Source organism: Symphalangus syndactylus, chromosome 17 (assembly GCF_028878055.3).
Source record: "Symphalangus syndactylus isolate Jambi chromosome 17, NHGRI_mSymSyn1-v2.1_pri, whole genome shotgun sequence".
Classification (NCBI taxonomy): Eukaryota; Metazoa; Chordata; class Mammalia; order Primates; family Hylobatidae; genus Symphalangus; species Symphalangus syndactylus.
The window spans coordinates 20,535,641-20,557,073 of record NC_072439.2 but is presented as its reverse complement, the minus strand read 5'-3'; the positions used below and the strand labels follow the sequence as shown (position 1 = coordinate 20,557,073).

General features: G+C 55.2%; 1 protein-coding gene and 1 pseudogene across 2 annotated transcripts in view; one reads left to right on the top strand and one right to left on the bottom strand.

Annotated features, from left to right (window-relative positions):
* ARHGEF1 (Rho guanine nucleotide exchange factor 1) overlaps window positions 1-565 on the top strand; it is a 47,038-nt gene extending 46,473 nt beyond the window's left edge. For both annotated transcript variants that reach the window (XM_055250134.2, XM_055250132.2), the window contains one exon: window positions 83-565. In XM_055250134.2, the coding sequence (XP_055106109.1) occupies window positions 83-183 (101 nt within the window). In that variant the 3' untranslated portion in view covers window positions 184-565. The remainder of the gene's footprint in view (window positions 1-82) is intronic.
* A 16,521-nt stretch (window positions 566-17,086) lies between these two features.
* LOC129467176 (uncharacterized) lies at window positions 17,087-17,235 on the bottom strand (annotated as a pseudogene).
* Between the last annotated feature and the right edge of the window lie 4,198 nt (window positions 17,236-21,433).

The following is a 21,433-nucleotide window of genomic DNA, read 5'->3' as shown; positions in this document are numbered from 1 at the left end:
TGCCCTTCGCCCCTTGCCCCTCACCCTGCCCTCTCTCCTGCTTCCACTCCCCAACCCCCCGACATTTATTTCCCATTCCCAGGTCAGGCTCCACCCCGCCAAGCCCCACACCACCTTCTCTGGGGAAAGGCAGCTCTCACCTGGGCAGCCCCTGGAGGCTCCTACTCCCAGAGGGGAAAATAGGCCTCACGGCAACACAGCAGTCCCCAGGTGGATATACGGGGGCCAGGACAGCTCTGTGGGATCTCACCAACCCCACCAGCGCCCAGGTGCTGAGACCGAGGTGCTGAGAGGCTAGAGGAGAACTTCAGCCCTGCCTGACAGGGTTCAGCCTCACTCCCGCTCACCACTCACTCAGGCAAGTCGCTAAACGTCCGGAGCCTCAAGTTTGCTCATCTGCAAAATGGGACAATAATGACCTCCCTCCTAGAGTGGTTGGGAGGGTTAAATCGCAGGGCACGTGGAGCACAGCTGGTACCGCACCAAGTACCAAGTAAACACGCATTTGCTGTGAGCTTGCTGCTTCCGAATAATCTCATTAAAAATATTAAGAATTTTGCCAGAAAACAAGAATTCCTTCACTTGCCTGTACCTTCACTTGTCTGAAAGGGAACATTCTTTCAAGGAGCCAACAGGCTTCACTGGGCTCCATTTACGACCCTTTTCCCCAGAGCCATGGTCCTCTGGGTGTCCATAACAGCCCCGGGACTGTCCACAGCCTACTTGAACACAGGTCACCAGCTACAGTGTGCATATGTTTCTGTGCGTGTGCCTGAATGTCTCCATGTATGGGTCGTGTGTTCCCACTTCCTGTATTACGGTACGCACGTGTGTGCCGCGTGTATAGATGGCAGGTCTGTGTATGTGTATCTGTGTCTATCTCTGAGTGTATCTGTAACAGCCAGCACACTACAGAGAGCATCCCCCCTCTACCTGCCCAGTGCCTGGCTCTGAAAGCCAAGGAGGAGGTTCCGGAACACCCTCTGTAGGGCAGGACTCCTCCCACACAGGACACCCTTTGGGAGAAAGGTGACACCCTCTGGGTAGATACGACTCCTTGGCTACACCCTTCAAGAGAGCTGGGACACCATCAAGGCTTCAAGTACACCAACTGGAATGCATTTCATGACCATTAAACCCCTGTGAAGAGGGACAGAACACCTTCTAAGCCGAAAGAGCTCAATTGACTGTAGATAACACCCTTCAGTAAGGTAGGACATCCTCTGGAGAGATACAGTTTATCACACCATACACGACACCCTACTGGAAAATAGAACATCTTTGGAATGTGAGGGACACCCTTAAGATAGTAAAGACCATCAGTCAATGGGGCTTTAAGACTTTATCTCTAAACCACGCCCCTCTGGGAGACAGGAAAACGTCCCCAGGTGTCAGAAACACCCGGACTGTAATGTTAACACCTTTGAGGGGCTTGCAATGCCCAATCAGAGGGTGGGGAGGATCCCCCCAAGGAGAGCTCTGATGCTCTTGGGGCCGGGATAGGGGGGCCAGGATCCATTGCCCTGTGCATCCCACACACTGGTAGGAATGGGAACAGCACCCGTCTGACTGTTTAGAACACCCTCAGCACCCCCCACCCCCAGAAGACACCATCTTGATTTCTGGAACAACTGTGGGGGCTGTGCATTTTGGGGTAATTTATGCTCCCTCTCTGAGTCCTAGGGTTCGAGAGGATTCGTGAGAAGGAGACCACAGCGTGCAGTGCTGTGTAAAGCACATAGTAGGTGCTCAGTGAAAGAGACCCCTCACTGCACAGCACCCCCACGGCCGGCAGGGGCACACGTTCCCTCGTTAGCAGTGTTGCCAACACTGCCTACTTGGCTGAAGGAAGCATCTCACAGGAGGGGGATCATTAAGCTGTACTTAACATCCCCAGGGAGGCTGCAGCAGCAGAAGACTGTAGTTAATACCCTACTGAGAGAGGACGCCCTCAGGGTGTTTAATGCCCCCTAGGAGAGGGGGAGACAGAGAGAGAGGGAGCAGGAGAATACCCTCACCAGCTTCTAACACCCAGTGGACTGAATTTATTACCCATGAAGGAGAGAGCATACCTCTGGGGTCTATAATATCCGCTAGACTCTTGAAACCCCCAAGAGCAAGAGGACCCCTCCGTGAGGGCTGTCGGCTCTCTCGAGATTGCTTTTAACAAAGATGCCTGCTGGTGCAGCTGAAAGCACTAAAGGTGACAGAGGGTGAAACCAGGAGCCCCCCACCCCAAGATTCCATCTCAACTCCCTCCCCACCATTGCAGCCCTCCCGGAACCACAAGAGCAAAAGGGGAGGTAGGGGTGGTGTGGGTGGGGGAGGTTGAATGGGGCCCAAATCCCAGCATGTCAATAGTCATGACAAGGACCATTTAATGGGATTTGCCTGGTGCCCGGCACTGGCCTAAACTCTATACACAGATTAATTCAAGCAAGTCTCATGGCACAACTCTAAAAGGTAGATGCTGTTATAAGCGTCACCCCCACTTTACTGATGAGGAAACTGAGGCACAGGATCACTTGCTGACTGTCACACAGCTAGTTAGCATTGAAGGGGACCTGGAGCCAAGCAGCCTGGCCGAGGGGTCTGTGTTCTTAACCACCAGGCCGCCCTGCCCTCCCCCCTGCCTCCGTATTAGACTAGGAGCTTTCGCAGACAAGCGCCCTGCCTACACGGCGCTGCGTCCTCCCAGAGCAGGGCCCACCCTACCACTGTGTCCTCTGGCCCAGTGTGACTGCCCACCATCCCCGATCCCTCGGGGCTTGAGGCTCCCTGTGGGCAGGGCCTGTGCCTGATTCATCTCTGGGTCCCTGCTGAGGGCAAAGCCTAGCCCACAGGGCCTGGGGAGGAGGCAGGGAGGGAGGGAGGGGGAGGAGGGAGGCAGGGAGAGGACGTTAAAGAGAGGAGGGAGGGAGGGAGGTGAGGAGAAACCAGGCAGAGAGGGGCTAGGGAGAAAGACGGGGAGTCCCAGGGGAGCCGGGGCTGGAGCTGGGCCAAGCCACGCTGCTGTGGATGTCGGGGAGAGCAGAGGGAATGGGGGAGTCCAGTCAGCTGGGAGAGGGGTGCAAACAAACAGCATGACCACCCCTCCCTCTCCCCACCCCCTATCCCGGGTAGGAGAAGATGGACTGAGAGGGGCCTGGAAGGTAGAAGGATGAAGGCCTGGGACAAACAAGGTGCAAGGAGGGCAGATGGACAGACACAGGACAGATGGGAGCCAGGAGAGCAGGGGGAGGCAGCCAGCCAGGGCGTGTGCCTGGGGGCGGGAATTCAGACAGACAGACAAGGGTGAGGGAAAGGATGGGCGAGGGTGTTGGAAGACTGGGGACAGATGTGGGGGCTGGTCCAAGAAAAGGACAGACAGACAGACTTAGGGCTCGGGGCTGGGGCAGGAGGGACAGACAGACAGAAGGGGAGAGTGGCCAGGAAGGAGGGGAGGACGGACACAGGGCGTCTGCAGAATTGGTGAGCAGATGGACGGAGGGACGGCCGTGCAGTGCGGCCGGCGGGGCCAGGGCCAGGCCGAGGGCGCGCAGTGGCGGCCGGCCCGGGGAGGCGGAGGCTGAGCGAGCGGTGGTGTTTGTGGAGCTGTCGGCTGCGGTGGAATTATGAAAAATAGCAGGCATCGGAGCCGGCCTTCAGCTTCGATTAGGGGAGATGGGACATGACAGGTGCGATCAATACGCAGCCGTTCTATAAAGTGTCAAGTAATGAATCAATTTCGACTAAATTTTCCATTTTTCAGAGGCCGTTCTCCGAGAGAAGAATATCCTCTTTTGTAAAGATATTATTATCGATTTCGGCGGCAATTTGACATCAGGGGTAGTTAATTCCACTCAGAATAAAATTGAAAACACTTGAGAGAGAAAAGAGAGGCGAAGAGTGAGACAGAGAGGGAGAGAGGGGGAGGGAGGGAGGGGCTGGGAGAGAGAGAGATGGATGGACAGAGAGACAGAGACAGGGAGACAGAGAGAAACAGTGAGAGAGATGGGAGAGAGAAGAGAGATGCAGAGATGCAGAGACATGGAGAGAAACTTGAAGACTGCAAAGCCTAGAGTTATAGAGAGACACAGGGACTGACAGAGACATTCAGAGAGACTCAGAGAGCAGAGACACCCTAAGAAAGGGCTACAGAGAGAAAAATTCAGAGTGGCTCAGAGAGAAAACCCCAGATGTTACTAACTGGCTACAGAGGAGCAAAGAAATGGACAAAGACAATTCAGAGAAAAAGACAGATGGAGGACTGGGCAGCAGAAACTGATGACAGACAGACAGACACACAGAAGTGAGAGGCTAAGAAACAGGAACTTAGGGAATTGGGGAGAGGGGCTGAAGGGTGTGGGGAGCATGAGCAACAGAGAAAAGCGAGCCTGGCAGAGGAGAGGCCAGAGAGGCAGAGTGGAGGGGTGGGGGGCAGAGGGTAGGAGAGGGGCCAAGAGGCTGAGAACCTGCCAGGAAGTGGGGAGGAAGGGGCAAGGGTGCCAGGAGAAGGGCAAAGGCTGAGGGGTTGGGGCTGAGGGCAGATCTGGAGATGAGAGTTTGGGGAGACCCTCCTGTCCTACCTATGCTGTCCCCAAAGTCAGTTGCCCTGAATGGGGAGAAGCTCGGCGTGTGTGTATGTGTGTGTGTGAGTGTGTGTGTGTGTGTGTGTGAGTGTGAGTGTGTGTGTGTGTGTGTGTCCCTGAGTTCTGGTGTGCATGTGTGCTGGCTGGTGTCTGTGTGTGTCCTTGCATGTTGACTGAATCCCATATCCCATTACATTTGTGTTTCCTGGACACACACACACACACACACACACACACACGATCTGTTCGTGTCCCTGTCCGTGTGCCTGCACATGCTATGGGTACCTGGTCTCCCAGCCCCTTGGGTCTCAGCAGCAGGCAATGGTGACAACATTTCTGGTTAGTGCCTGTCAGTCCCCAGCTGAAATCTCCATTTATCCCTGAGCAGGTCACAGGCTGCCTGGGAGGAAGAGAGAGGAGGCGGGTAGAGGATAGGACCCCTGGGTTCTGAGAGAGAAGATGACCCAGGACCTGTACTCCTGGGTCTGAGGGAGGATGGTCTCAGATCCTGGGCTCCTGGGTCTGAGGGAGGAGGGGCTGGGGCCTGGACCCACTGAGTCTGAGGGAGGAGGGGCTGGGGGCCTGGACTCCTGGGTCTGAGGGAGGAGGGCCTGGGGGCCTGGACTCCTGGTCTGAGGGAGGAGGGCCTGAGGACCTGGACTCCTGAGTTTGAGGGAGGGTGGTGGTGGGGTCCTGGACTCCTGGGTCTGAGGGAGGAGGGGCTGGGGGCCTGGACTCCTGGGTCTGAGGGAGGAGGGGCTGGGGGCCTGGACTCCTGGGTCTGAGGGAGGAGGGGCTGGGGGCCTGGACTCCTGGGTCTGAGGGAGGAGGGGCTGGGGGCCTGGACCCCTGGGCCTGAGGGAGGAGGGGTGGGGCCCTGGATTCCTGGGTCTGAGGGAGGAGGGGGTGGGGCTGGGACACCCCATGGACAGGATGGTCAGCAGACAAGTAAGTAACAGGGCTGGCTGGGAAGCCCCTGTGCCATCGGCAGCCTCCCCTCCAGAAAAGCCTGCGCCTGCTGCCCCCTAGTGGACATGGAGATTAGGCCAGACCAGGGACAGGGAACTGACAGGTCAAGGAGGGAAGCCAGAGGCACTGACCCAAGTGGGAGCAGAGACAGGGGAGAGGGAGAGAGAGAGGAGGGAAGAGAGAAGGAGGAGATGGGTGGACAGACAGGCAGACACAGACAGGGACAAAGATGAATAGAGAAGTGGGCTGGGGTCAGGCCAACAGGATTGAGGACTCAGACCTTGGTGGAGAAGAAAGAGAGAGACCGGGGAGTGACTTCGGGGCTAGAACTGGAGATGGACTGGAGGACACAGGGGGTCTGCAGCAGACGGCAGGCAGAGGGTGAGGGTGACAGAGAGACTCTTGGACAGACAGAGGTGGGCTGGCGAGACCTGGGTACAGACAGTAGAAGAGACAGGGCGGGAGCCATATGGACAGATGGACAGTGACAGAGGGACGGGGGCTAGGTCTAAAGGAGGGAGAAAACCCAGAGAACAGGCAGCGAAGAGGACAGGTGGACAGGGACAAGGGCAGGCACTCACGGAGAGACAGACGGACATCGGAGGGAACAGCAGACACACCCAGAAGAAAGAGGTGGACAGAGAGAGAGAGAGGTGGTCACACACAGAGAGACAGAGGGATGCGGAGAAATCAGGGCTCCCCAAGCCAAGTGGACACCCGGAGATGAAGCAGAGAGCGGTATGTGGGGGGAGCCTGGAGCCCGGCGGGGATTCCAGGCTGAGGGGCTCCGTGTGGCAAAGCCTAGGAGAGGTGCTGGGGAACAGGCTCCCCTGGCCGGGGTCTCTGCCTGCCACCCCCTCCCAGCCTCCCCCCCCCACCCGGTGGGCTGCCCGGCGGAGGCGACAGATTGAGCGATGAGACGCATTACGCACTTAATCCGCCTGATTGAATGTTTTGCTTTCGCCCAAATTGAAACATTAAACAACACGGGACGAGAAGAGGCGGCCGCAAATCACTCATGAAAGATTCATCTTCTCCCAGGCAGCCGCCACCACCCGCCTCCGATGCTGCCCGCCCCAGCCGGGAAGCCTCAGGGTGGGGGTGGGGGTGGGGCAGCACCCCTGCTCACTCTGGGGAGCCCCAGCCCTAGTGGTCTGGGGAAGTTATTCCCACTGTCTCGCCTCAATCCTACAGGTGGTCTCAGAGACTAGAACCCTGGATCCCTGGGCCTTCCCTGGACAGCATGACTTTGGCCCTGTCCCTGTCCCTGTCCCTCTCTGGCTGGGGAATCCTTGCCCTCTCTGGGGTCCATCTCTCCAGCTACCTTCCTGAACCAGCCCGGACCTTTGGGACATGGAAGGGGCTGCTCAGATTTGGGGGATGAGGTCTAGGAGCCTCCTCCCCATGCAGCGGGGCTTTCTGGGTTCTTGATCCAAGAGTGGGGGTGGTGTCTGGGGGCTGAGTCAGAGGGAGGTGGCCGCTGTGTCAGGATCAGTGCAAATGGGCAGACAGGGAGTGTGTTCCCTGCCATTCGGGAGCTCAGTGTGTCTCTGTGTCTGCCTGCATATATGACTGTGTATCTTCTGTCTCACTCTGCCCATGGTGTAACTTGCTTTGCAATTGTCCCTGTGTCACTACACTCAGGTCTCAGTGACCCTGCGTGTGACGGTAACTCTGTGGGCCTCTGGGTATCTGTCTGCCTGCCTGTCTGTCTGGCACTATCTGTATGTGCGTCCTGTGGGCAGCATTTTTGTGTGGTGTGTGTGAGTATCAGTGTGACTTTTGGGGTGTGGCTGTGGATGACTGTGTGCTGTGTCTGTCTGTCTGTCTGTGTGTTGCCTGCTCTGGGTCTGTCTGCAGGTCTGTGTTGAACTATTTCTGTGTCTGGGTCTCTTTTCTGCATCTGCATGTCCCTGTGTCTCTCTCAGCCTCTGTCTCTGTCTCTGCCTGAGGGGGCACCTGCTGGGGCCACTAGAGGAAGGCCTGGGTGTGGAGAAGCTGGGGAGAGAGGAGGCAAGAAAGACAGAGAGACAGGACAGCGGTGACGCCTGAGAACCAGGGAGCAGGGAGCAAGCACGAGGGAGCTGGGGGGGGCGTCGTGGGCGCCACGGCCGGAGCGGGTGATCAATATTCGATTTAGGTTTTAATTCCGGGGCTTTTGGAGCCTGTCAGCCCTGATATATGAGCTCACACTGGGGCCGCCCAGCCAGCCACCCCACCAGTGCCCATGGCCTGGTGGCCTGTCCTGGCCTGGGCTCCCTGGCCCTGCCGGCGGTGGACTATAGGAGAGGGGGGAAGGGGAGAGGGGCCCAGTGAACTTGAGCTTGGTCCCTTGCCCACCCAGTGCACCTACAGCCCCTGCTCCTGCCTGGCCTGCCAAGCAAGGGGCCCCTAGAGGTCCTCAAACACTATCTGAGGGACACCGGGTCGGGTCCCACAGCCTGCCTTTCTGTATGGACCACATGTTCAGACACATATACAGCTCTGGGCTCATACATGCCTGTGCCCATGCAAACTCTTAACACATACACCCCGGGTTCAAACACACATGTGCACACACAAGCCACCATGCATCTCCTCTGACATAGATGTGTGTCCCATACAAACTCTGACACATATACGTGGTCCACACACATAACCCCAACGCATAGACACATAAAAGCACCACATGAGCCGGAGGTGGAAACCCTGGGGACGCAGCATTCTGGCAAGAGACAGAGACACAGAAACTCAGAGACAGGCTGACAGTGAGAGATGGGAGAGCCAGACCAGTGAAGAGCTCAGAGAAGAGCTTGAGAGTGGGGACAGATGCGGAGAGCCCCCAGGGGAGGTTGGAGGCCACAGGGCGGAGCAGTGGACAGGGCTCAGCAGTGAGGGGGATGGGAGCCCCCCCAAACCCTGTCTCTTTCTCAGGAAGATGGATCCACCGCCCTCCCTGATGACAATGCTGTCTGCGCAAACTTTAATTAACACTTTGAGTTAATTAGTTCGAGATCATTTAGGAGTAAAATGTTTTTATTAGGGAGGCTGCGAGCCTGTTGATGGATGGGGCGCGATTCGCTCTTCCGCCTGCGGGGACAGCCAGTAAACAGAAATCAATCAGGGGCCTCCCAACCCAGCCCCCCAGAGCCAAGCTCCCGGCCTAGAGCCCAGGAGTGGAGGCTCCCAGCCTCCTCCTTCCCCCAGGCCCCAGATTCCAGGCCCCAGCCCCTCCTCCCTCAGACCCAGGAGTCTAAAACCCCAGCTTCCTCTTCCCCCAAGACCTAGTCCAGGCTCCCAGCCCCTCCTCCATTAGGCCCAGGAATCCAGGCCCCAGCAGTCTCTTCCCTCAGACCCAGGAGTCCAGGCCCCCAGCCCCTCCTCCCTCAGACCCAGGAGTCCAGGCCTCCAGCCCCTCCTCCCTCAGACCCAGGAGTCCAGGCCCCTAGACCTTCCTCTCCCAGACCCAGGGGTCCAGGCCCCCAGCCCCTCCTCCCTCAGACCCAGGAGTCCAGGCCCCCAGCCCCTCCTCCCTCAGACCCAGGAGTCCAGGCCTCCCGCCCCTCCCTCCTCCGTCACACCCAGGAGTCCGGGCCACCCCACAGCTTCCTCCCTCAGACCCCTGAGTCCAGGTCCCCGCCCCTCCTGGTCCCAGCTTGGTCGGGAGTCCACTTCTGTCGCAGGACCCGGCTTCCGGGCCCCCACCTCTAACCTCCCTCGGATGCCTGAAAACCCTGCCTGGTCCTTCGGGGCAGCCGCCCCCCTCTCCCACCCGCGCCGGACTCTTGGACACAGCACTAGGGTTGGATTCACAGTTGGGAGCTTCCTCGGCTGCGGGTCAGACCCTCCCCTCCACTCCGTCTCGAGGACCCCGACTCCGCGGCCCCGGAACTTTCTCCTCGCCGCCCCTCGGCGTCTCTGCGCGCCTGTCTCGTCGGGTCTCGGCCGAGAGACATCTCGGGCGCCCCCTTCCCCCGCGGTGACGGCTTCATCAGGTGTCCGCGCGGGCGGGGGCGGGGCGAGGCCTGGCGGGCGCGGGGAGCCCGGGGGCGGAGGGGCGGGGGTTCCGGGGCCGATAAATCTTCATCAGGCGGCGGCGGGGGGGCCATTAGGCGCTAATGGGAAGATGGAGGGGCCTGTCGGCCGCGCGGGCCGGGCCTCATTTGTCCTGCTTCCCGCTCCATTGGCCGCCGCCCCCGCCCCGCCCCTCCCCCGCCGCCGCGCGCCCCATTTCCGCTTAAAACCTTTGGAGGGGACGTGGGGGGGATCCCGGGGGCTGCTGAGAAAAGACGACTGGAAGGCAGGGACAGATTCAGGAAAGGGGAGGGGGCTCAGGGAATGGAGGGGAACGGGGTTCGGTCGCAGAGCCAGTTTAGAACGTGGGTGGCTCAGCTAGAACGCAGGCGGAGTGGGCAGGAGAATGCGGCGGGGAGGGCTCGGAACGCGGAGAACGTGAATAGAAGTCCCCGAAGGAAAAGAGAAAGCGGGAGGGGGCCGTCGGGGACGCGAGAGGGGACCTGGAAGATGGGAGTGGCGGGACTGGAACAAGGCGGGAGTGGCTGGGAGAGGGTGCAGGATTGGAATTAGGGGAGGGGGTCGGATCGCCGGCCCCGGCCTCCAAGGGCGGGGATTCGGGAAGGCGAGGGGGCGGCGTCCCCCGAGGCAGAGAGCACGGACCCCGCCCGTCGCCGCCGCCGCCGCCGGCTCCCGGACTCGCGCCCCCCGCGCGTCCACTCTGATTTCTCGGCCCATTTTTCTTCCTCTCCTGTCACTCCGGCGCTCGCCCTCCCGCCGACGGCTGCCCCGCCGCGCTCCGCTTCCCGCGGGAACCCCCGCTGCAGCCAGCCCCGGGGGCTCAGCCGGCTCCGCGCAGCAGCGCCCCCACCCCCACCACGCCTAGCCCCGATCAGTCCCCACCAGGACCACCTATTCCCCCAAGTCGGTCACCCACAAATGGACTGCCTCCCCGAACACCCCCAGGAGAGGCCTAGCCTTGGGGGGTAGCACTGGGGTTGGCTCCCCCAGCCCCTGGGACTAGATCCCTAGGACCTCAGGACCCTAGTCTGAGATTCCCTAAAGGAGGCATCTAGATACCCACAAACCAGGACTTCGAACCCCTACCCTCCCTCTGAAGCCCTCACATGGACTGAAGACCCCTGGGATCAGAGCTAGACATGGGCCTGGATCACCCCAGGCCGAGTGAATGGCTACCTGGACTCACAAACACAGAAGGTGATAACCCAGCCTAGCCCCAGACACCCCAAAATGAGGATTCTGGGGCCCAGCTCCATTCACCCCCAAACAAGTCCTCCAGCCCAAGACAGAGAATAAGGGAAATGGACCTTAGCTCAATCACCCCAAAATAAGCATCAGTAACCACAAGCCCCCCCAAACTAGGCATTTATTCCCCCATACTGTCACTCCCAAGTTAGACGTTGGGGCCCCACATTTGGCACACCTAAACTAGACTTTCCTCATTGAACCTCATCAGGACCCCAAGATACACCACCCACGATCTACAAAAATAGGCCCCAGCTGCTATCACCCACTCAGCATGTGACCCCATTCTCAACACATACGAACTAGAAAATGGGACTGAAATTCAGACACCCTTAAACTGGGCAACCCCAAACGTGACAACTGGATCCTCAGACTCAAGTCAAAATGAGGATCTGGGCCTCACCAACCCTAAGGCTCCCCCAAACTAGACATCTGGCTCCCCAGACTCAGTTTCCACTAAACCAAGGAACCTCAGAAATGCCCCAGCAAGTCACCTTAACACTAGTCATGTAGGTCTCTACGTAGCATCACCCCTAAACCTTGTGTCCAGACTCATTGGTCACCCTAACCTATGCATGTGGACCAACCACCTTTTTTTTTTTTTTTTTTTTTTTTTTTTTTTTTTTGAGACGGAGTCTCCCTGTCGCCCAGGCTGTAATGCAGCGGCGCCATCTCAGCTCACTGCAATCTCCGCCTCCTGGGTTCACGCTATTGTCCTGCCTCAGCCTCCTGAGCAGCTGGGACTACAGGTGCCCACCACCATGCCTGGCTATTTATTTATTTATATATTTATTTTTGAGACGGAGTCTCGCTCTGTAGCCCAGGCTGGAGTGCAGTGGCGTGATCTCGGCTCACTGCAAGCTCTGCCTTCTGGGTTCACGCCATTCTCCTGCCTCAGCCTCCCGAATAGCTGGGACTACAGGTGCCCACCACCACACCTGGCTAATTTTTTTGTATTTTTAGTAGAGACAGGGTTTCACTGTGTTAGCCAGGATGGTCTCGATCTCCTGACCTCATGATCTGCCTGCCTCAGCCTCCCAAAGTGCTGGGATCACAGGTGTGAGCCACCGTGACACCTGGCTATTTTTTTGTATTTTTAGTAGAGATGGGGTTTCACCGTGTTAGCCATGATGGTCTCGATCTCCTGACCTGGTGATCTGCCCGCCTCGGCCTCCCAAAGTGCTGGGACTACAGGCGTGAGCCACTGCGCCTGGCCTTTTTTTTTTTTTTTTTTAAGACAGGGTCTTGCTCTCTTGCCCAGGCTGGAGCTGGAGTGGCATGATCTCAGCTTACTGTAGCCTCAACCTCCCAGGCTCAAGTGATCCTCCTGCCTCAGCCTCCCAAGTAACTGGGACAACAGGTATGAGCCACCACTCCCGGTCAACAAGCAGCTTTATAAGCCCCCCAACTTGGCACCTGGAATTCCAGCATCACCTGCCCTTACAATACACATCTGAGCTTTCACCCCCACTCATAAGAGTTAGAGACCCCTCTAAGTTACCCCACGAACTCAGCATCTAGCCTCCCAACCTCAGACACCCCCAAAGTTAGGAGGACTCTGTGGCACTGAAGCTCAGATCTCCAAACTACCCCTCTTGTCCCCAAACTTCAGTCACCCTACACTAAGCACGCCATAGGCTGTTACCCCCAGAAGTAGGCAAGTCAAGAACCCCCAAATCAGGTATGTGGAGCTGACCCTCAAGGTCAGTCTTCCTAATCCAAACACCGAGAAGCTCATAATCAGAGAGACCTGAATTTGGGATTTAGAGTACCTGCCTCAAACACCCTCACAGTAGGTTGGATGGTGGCGCCCCAAAAAGTATGTCCACATCCTAACCCCAGAACCTGCTAATGTGACCTTACAGGAAGAGTCTATTCAGATGCAATTAAATGAAGGATCTTGAGATGGGATTATCCTGAGTTGCTGGGGTGGGCCCTCAATCTATGTTAAGGGACCTGGTAACAGACAAGAATAGGCCGGACGCGGTGGTTTACACCTGTAATCCCAGCACTTTGGGAGGCCGAAGCAGGAGGATCCCTTGAGCCCAGGAGTTGCAGGCCAGCCTGAGTAGCATACCAAGACCTCATCTCTACAAAAGATAAAATAGCTAGGCGTGGTAGTGCACGGCTTAATCCCAGCTACTCAGGAGGCTGAAGCGGGAGGATTGCTTGAGTTTGAGAGATCAAGGCTGTAGTGAGCTATGATGATACCACTGCACTCCAGTCTGGGCGACAGTGAGACCTCTTCCGAAAAAAAAAAAAAAAAAAAAAAGGGTGGGGGCCAGGCAAAGTGGCTCACACCTGTAATCCTAGCACTTTGGGAGGCCGAGGCGTGCGGATCATGAGGTCAGGAGGTTGAGACCATCCTGGTTAACACGGTGAAACCCTGTCTCTACTAAAAATACAAAAAAAAAAAAAAAAAATTAGCCAGGCGTGATGGCAGGCGCCTGTAATCCCAACTACTCGGAAGGTTCAGGCAGGAGAATGGCGTGAACCCGGGAGGTGGAGCTTCCTATGAGCCGAGATCGCGCCACTGTACTCCAGCCTGGGCGACAGAGTGAGCGAGACTCTGTCAAAAAAAAAAAACAAACAATTTAAGCCACTCCTAATACAGGCTTTTTTTTTAAGACAGGGTCTTGCTCTATTGCCCAGGCTGGAGCTGGAGTGGCATGATCTCAGCTTACTGTAGCCTCAACCTCCCAGGCTCAAGTGATCCTCCTGCCTCAGCCTCCCAAGTAACTGGGACAACAGGTATGGTCTCTAACTCTTGTGGCAAAACATTCAGATGTCTAGTGCAGGGGTGTATAATCCCGGCTGCCCAGATGTTGAGGTTGGGATGACCATCTGAGAGCCTGAACATCAATCTGGGGTGACAGCTGGGGCCCAGATGTCCCTCAGCAGATCCAGTGCCAAGCTGGGGTTGTGTCTCTAACTCTTATGAGTGGGGGTGAAAGCTCAGATGTGTATTGTAATTGAGCCTCCCCGAGGATCTGAGTCTCTGTGTCAGTCACCCCTAACTAGGTATCTGGGTGATTATCCTCAGACATTCCCACACTAAGGAACAACACCCAGGGCCGGGCACGGTGGCTCACACCTGTAATCCTAGCACTTTGGGAGGCCAGGTGGGCGGATCACTTGAGGTCAGGAGTTCAAGACCAGCCTGGCCAACATGGCGAAACCCTGTCTCTACTAAAAATACAAAAATTAGTTGGGCATTGTGGTGGGTGCCTGTAATCCCAGCTACTCAGGAGGCTGAGGCACAAGAATGGCTTGAACCTGGGAGGCAGAGGTTGCAGTGAGCCGAGATCACACCACTGCACTCTAGCCTGGGTGACAGAGCAAGACTCTGTCTCAAAAAAAAAAAAGGAACAACACCCCAAACTCCATCACCCCAAACTAGGTACAAAGAACCACAAACCCTGGCAAGTAGGTCTTGTGACTCAGTGAGCCCTAAATTGTATATAAATGTTAGGAACTCATAACTAGTAGCCCTCAAACCAGACATCTGATTGCCTTCTCTTAACCTCCCAAAGATGGGCTTCTCATACATGAGAGTGACACTCCCAGGAGGCATCTGATGACACAACCCCAGCTTGGCACTGGATCTGCTGAGGGACATCTGGGCCCCAGCTGTCACCCCAGATTGATGTTCAGGCTCTCAAATGGTCATCCCAACCTCAACATCTAGGCAGCCAGGATTATACACCCCTGCACTAGACATCTGAATGTTTTGCCACAACTACCCACAATCTAAGGCATTTTGGATTTGAGCCCCAAACTTGGGCTCTGAACCACACCCCCAGCCTCAGAACCCCCTAACTGAACATCATGCTAAGTCACCTCTATTTTAGATTTAGGGTCCCAGCCTTAATTTGTTCCCAGATTAGAATACAGGCCCACCGGCCGGGCATGGTGGCCCACGCCTGTAATCCTAGCACTTTGGGAGGCCAAGGCGGGCGGATTGCCTAAGCTCAAGAGTTTGAGACCAGCCTGGGCAACACAGTGAAACCCCGTCTCTACTAAAATACAAAAAAATTAGCTGGGTGTAGCAGCGTGCGCCTGTAGTCCCAGCTACTTGGGAGGCTGAGGCAGGAGAATTGTTTGAACCGGGGAGGCAGAGGTTGCAGTGAGCCAAGATCGCGCCACTGCACTCCAACCTGGGGGACAGAGTGAGACTCCATTTCCAAAAAAAAAAAAAAAAAAGAATACAGGCCCATAGTTTCACTCACCCCTAAATTAACCTTCAGGGCCTCAAGGTCAGCAAAACCACAAAAAGTCACTCTCAAAATAGGCATCTGAGCTCCACAGCCACCCACCCACACACTTTGCATATGGCCTCCCAGTCTCAGACGTCCCCAAAACTAGGGCCTGGGGCACCCAGGCTCAGTGACCCCCAAACTAGGCAAGTGAGCTCCAAACTTCAGTCAGCCCTAAGGTAATCAGTAGGACCCCCAAATCAACATGTGGGCTGCCAACCTCGGTCACCGCTAAACCTCAAAACCAGTCACCCTAGACTTGACACCTGAGTCTCTGAACTGACTCGCCCCAAACATGACAGGTGAAATGCTGCAGGAAGTCACTTCTAATCTAGACAGTAGGCCCCCACTGTCGTCACTAATGTGGGCGTCAGTAGCCCCCGTCCCTGGCCTCAGTGACGAAGCCACACAACTGCAGACATCTAGAGCCGGGCGTTGGGTGTCCCAAAACAGGAACAAGGGCTCACACGCGCCCAGAACTGGGCAGGAGGAATTCCAGGCACTCCAAATTCAGGATCTTGAGCCCCAGCATCCATCGTTTCAAAGTGAAAATCTGAGTCCTCAGTGTTAGTCACCCATAAACAATGCATCTTGACTACCACAACCAACCATTTGCCCCCAAACTAGGGTTTTTTTTTTTTTGAGATAGGGTCTTGCTCTGTCACCCAGGCTGGAGTGCAATCATGGTGCAATCATGGCTCACTGCAGCCTCAAACTCCTGGGATCAAGAGGTCCTCCCTGAGCCTCCTGAATAGCTGGGACTGCAGGCAGTTGCCACCTGCCCAGCTAATTTTTTTGTTTTTTGTTTTAGAGCTGGGGTCTCACTATGTTGCCCAGGCTAGTCTTGAACTCCTGCCGTCAAGGGATCCTCCTGCCTTGGCGGGACTAGCTGGGACTACAGCCCAGCTGGTTTATTTTTATTTATTTTATTTTATTTTATTTTTTTTTTTGGAGATGGAGTCTCGCTCTGTTGCCCAGGCTGGAGTGCAGTGGTGCAATGTTGGTTCACTGCAACCTCCACCTCCCAGGTTCAAGCGAATCTCCTGCCTCAGCCTCCCAAGTAGCTGGGATTGCAGGCGCACACCACACCCCAGCTAATTTTTGTATTTTTAGTAGAGATGGGGTTTCACCACGTTGGCCAGGCTGGTCTCAAACTCCTGACCTCAGGCGATCTACCTGCCTCAGCCTCCCAAAGTGCTGGGATTACAAGCGTGAGCCACCGCACCCGGCCCAGACTAGGCTTTAGACCCACAGGATCCTCTTGTGTTCAGTAAAGGGCAGTGGGTCTCCAGGGCCAGAGATCCCAAGGATACCTGTGCCCCAGCCACAGCGACCCCTAGGCCAGCCATTAGAGCCCCAGTCTCCATCTTCCCCCAGGGGTCTCTATCACTGCCACCCACAGGTGTGGAGGTGCTTTGAAAACACTGGCCCTCCATGTCACAGACATGAAGCACTCCTCCAGTGGGTCCTGAGTCCTGGGGCCCTGACCTCTTGACACCTCCATTCCAAATACCCAGACTCCCAGCTTCAGTGACCTTCACACAAAGCTCCACACCGCTGGCCACACTCACTCAGAGACCCCACACCTGAGTACAGGAAACCCTTGACTCAGTTGTCCCAGGAACATTCAGGCATCAGCACTCTCAGGCTCAGCCATGTTTAGAAGGGACCAGCACCCTGGACTCTGCGCCCCAGGCTAGAGGACTGAAATGACAGCTCCTGCCGCCCCAAGCCAAAACAGGCACCCCTCAGCCTCATCCCTCCAGCTGCGCAACTAAGCCCCGAGTCTCTGTCCCTCAAACGAGGCAGTCTCTGCCATCCTGAACTGGGAAACTGTATCTCCATCTCTGTTACCCCGAGGCAGGGCCTTGACTTCCGGTCTTATCACCCCAAACTAGACCACTGATCCCAGTCTCTGCCTCCCCTAAATGGACAACTGAGCCCCAATCACTGTCAGCTCAATTTTGTCAGCTCAACCTGGACAAAAGGACCCCAGTCACTGTCACCCCAAACTAGAAAGCAAGACCAGTAGTCTCTGTCACCCCAAACATGACATGGATGAGTAATGTCTGGCACATCAAGATAAGACAAGACCTAAATTGTCACCACTAATTGGCAAGTGGATGAGCCCAGGGAGTTTGATACTACACTTGATCTTAGCCAAAAGGCCGAGAAGCGATAGAGCCCAGGGAGTTTGAGATCAGCCTAGGCAACATAGTGGGACCCTGTCTCTATCACAACAACACAAAACAAAATAAATTAGCTGGGCATGGTGGCACGTGCCTGTAGTCCCAGGAGGCCTAGGTGGGACTTGAGCCCGGGGAGGTCAAGGCCACAGTGAGCCATGATCGTGCTACCTCACTCCAGCTTGGGCAACAGAGTAAGACCCTGTCTCAAAAATGAAATAAAATAAAATAGGCCAGGCGTGGTGGCTCAGGCCTGTAGTCCCAGCACTTTGGGAGGCCGAGGCAGGCAGGTCACTTGAGGTCAGAAGTCTGAGACCAGCCTGATCAACATGGTGAAACCTCGTCTCTGCTAAAAGTACAAAATTAGCCGGGCGTTGTGGTGGGTGCCTGTAATTCCAGCTACTTGAGAAGCTGAAGCAGGAGAATCGCTTGAACCCAGGAGGGTGGAGGTTGCAGTGACCTGAGATCACACCACTGCACTCCAGCCTGGGTGACAGAGTGAGACTCTGTCAAAAAAATAAAATAAGGCCAGGCACGGTGGCTCACACCTGTAATCCCAGCACTTTGGGAGGCCAAGGCAGGCGGATCACGAGGTCAGAAGATCGACTCCATCCTGGCCAACATGGTGAAACCCCATCTCTACTAAAAATACAAAAAATTAGCCAGGTGTGGTGGTGCATGCCTGTAGTCCCAGCTACCCAGGAGGCTGAGGCAGGAGAATTGCTTGAACCCTGGAGGCAGAGGTTGCAGTGAGCCGAGATCGCGCCACTGCACTCCAGCCTGTTGACAGAACGAGACTCCAGCTCAAAAAAATAAATAAAAAAAAATTGGCCGAGGCGGGCGGATCACGAGGTCAGGAGATCGAGACCATCCTGGCTAACACGGTGAAACCCTGTCTCTACTAAAAATACAAAAAATTAGCCGGGCGTGTTGGCGGGCGCCTGTAGTCCCAGCTACTCGGGAGGCTGAGGCAGGAGAATGGCGTGAACCCGGGAGGCGGAGCTTGCAGTGAGCCGAGATCGCGCCACTGCACTCCAGCCTGGGGGACAAAGAAAGACTCCGTCTCAAAGAAAAAAAAAAAAAAAAAAAAAAAAAAATTAAATTAAATTAGCAAGCTAGTCTGTCACCCCACAAATGTACTGGGACAATGATCTCTGTATAATAACCTATACAACCAGACCCCATTTCTGTTACCCAAAATACATGCAGGGTCCCCAGTCCGTCTCCCAAAAGCAGACAACCAGATCCCCAGTCTCTGTCACCCACATATACTCTGGGACCCATCTCTGTCCTGTAAAACTAGACAACCTAGCCCTAGTTTCTTTGCCCCAAATACTGCTTGGCACCCCCAGTTTCTGTCACTCAACACTAGACAACCAGACCCCAGTCTCTGTCACCCCAAATATACCCAGGGATCCTAACCTCTGTCCCACAAAACTAGGCAACTGGACCTCCAGAGTCTATGAGGTCACATGTTCCCTGGTCTCTGTTTCCTCCCCACAAAACTATAAAACCAAATGCTCCATCTCTGTTACCCTGAATACATCGCCCTGGGACCCAGTCTCTGTCTCACAGTCCTAGACAACCAACCCCCAGACACTGCCACCCCAAACGGCACAATTGTACTTCTAGGCTTCTAGGCTCTGTCACTCCACGTTGAGCAACACGTTGCATAAAATGTGACCTCAGACTACAGACCTGGGCCCACAGTCCCATCTTCTTCATCTGGTCGACCAGGCTCCATCCAGTCTGTCTCCTAAACTAGACGACCAGACCCCTCGTCCCACTCATGCCAAATGAGACAAGCTAACATCCATTCTATGCCACCCTAAACTAGACCCTGGAACCCCCTATCATTTCATCCCACCCTGGACAACTGATCCCTAATATCTGTCATTACAAACTAGGCAGCTAACCTCCTAGCCCCTGTCACCCCGAATTCAACTTCCCAGTCTCTGTGCCCCAGGCTAGGTCCTGGGATCCCAGTCTTAATCCCACAAAATTAGAAACCAGAACCCCCTGATTCTGCCACCCCAATCTAGGCAAAGAAACCCCCACTTCTGTTTATTTTTTATTTTTTTTTCTTTTTCAAGACAAGAGTCTCATTCTTTTACCCAGGCTGGAGTGCAGTGGTGCGATCATAACCCACTGCAGCCTGGACCTCCTGGGCTCACATGATCCTCCCACCTCAGCTTCCCCAAGTAGCTGGGACTACAGGCACGCACCACCAGGCCTGGTTGATTTATTTTTATTTTTTATTGAGACAGGGTCTTGCTGTTTCCCAGGCTAACCCCCACTTCTGTTGTCCCAAACTGGACATCTGGAACCCCAATCTCCAGCATTCCATACTATCCAACCAGATCCCCGTCTGTTACCCCAACTAGGCAACCAGACCTATAATGGCTGCAGCCTCAAACTAGCCAAGTGGTCACCCCAGGTCTTCCACCCCAAGCCAAGGCCCTGACCCCCCCAACTGGTCACCCCAGGTCTTCCACTCCAAGCCAAGGCCCTGACCCCCAGGGCTTTGGTCTTCAGCCAAAATTAGTTGGCCAGTCTTTTGGCCTCTGTAACTCCACCCAGGTAATTGGACTGGTGGCCTCTGGCACCAAAGTGAGATAACCAGACCTCCAGTATCAGATACCACAGTGGAGTTCACCAGATCCCCAGTTACTGTTGTTCTAAACTGGTCATCAAACCCTCAGTCTGGTACCCCAAACCTTAAATTTCAGTCTCAACCCAGTGTCACCTCAAAAGAGCCAAGACTCTATATCCAATACCCCTAAGGAGGTGCCAGAAGTCCCAGTCCTGGTCATGAGAAACTAGACAATCAGAACCCAGTCTATCACCCCAAAACAGACCTTAGAATCTCAGCCCCCATCGCCCCAACCTAGACAGGAACATTAGTGTCTGCCACCTCCAACAACTGGTTCCTGTCACCCCAACCAGAGGCAAGTCCCTAATCTGTCACTTATAGAGAACTGGGCTGGGCATGGTGGTTCATGCCTGTAATCCCAGCACTTTGGGAGACCGAGGCAGGCAGATCATGAGGTCAGGAGATTGAGACCATCCTGGCTAACATGGTGAAACCCCATCTCTACTAAAAATACAAAAAATTAGCTGGGCGTGGTGGTGGGCGCCTATAGTCCCAGCTACTTGGGAGGCTGAGGCAGGAGAATGGCGTGAAACCAGAAGGCGGAGGTTGCAGTGAGCGGAGATCGCGCTACTGCACTCCAGCCTGGGCGACAGAGCGAGACTCTGTTTCAAAAAAAAAAAAAAATTGAGAACTGAACCCATTTTCTTTTTTAAAGACAGGGTTTCCCAGGCTGGAGCGCAGCGTATGATCCTAGCTCACTGCAGCGTCAAACTCTTGGACTCAAGTGACCCTCCTGTCTCAGCCTCCCAAGTAGCTGGGACCACAGGCATGCACCACCATGCCCAGCTAATTTTTTCATTTTTTTTTTTTTTGTAGAGATGGGACCTCATTTTTTTACCCAAGCTGCTTTCAAACTCCTGGCTTCAAGCAATCCTCCCACCTCAGCCTCCCAAACAGATCTCCAGTTACTGTTACCCCAAATCAGAAACTGGACCCCAGGCTATACCACCAAACAAAACAACCAGATTCCCAATCTGTCACTTCCAACCAGCCAGCTGGATCCCAGACTGTCACCAAAATAGACAAGACCTTTGGGCTCTGTCCCCTTGATGAGACAGCAAGCCCTCCAATTTCTCCTACCCAAACCAAACCTCGAATCTCAAGGTTGTTCAGGAGAGACAGAGAAATGGTACTCTAGTTTTTTTGTTTTTATTTTTATTTATTTATTTATTTTTTTCTCGAGACAGAGTCTTGCTCTTTCGCCCAGGCTGGAGTGCAATGGCGCGAACGCGGATCACTGCAACCTCCACCTCCTGGGTTCAAGCCATTCTCCTGCCTCAGCCTCCCGAGTAGCTGGGATTACAAGCGTGCGCCACCACGCCCGGATAATTTTTTTTTTTTTTTTTTAGTAGAGGCAGGTTTCATCATGTTGGCCAGGCTGGTCTCAAACTCCTAACCTCATGATCCGCCTGCCTCAACCTCCCAACTTGCCGGGTTTTCATTTTTTTGATGGAGTCTCACTATGTTGCCCAGGCTGATCTTGAACTCCTGGGCTCAAGCGTCTTGGCCTTCCAAAGTGCTGGAATTACAGGCATGAAC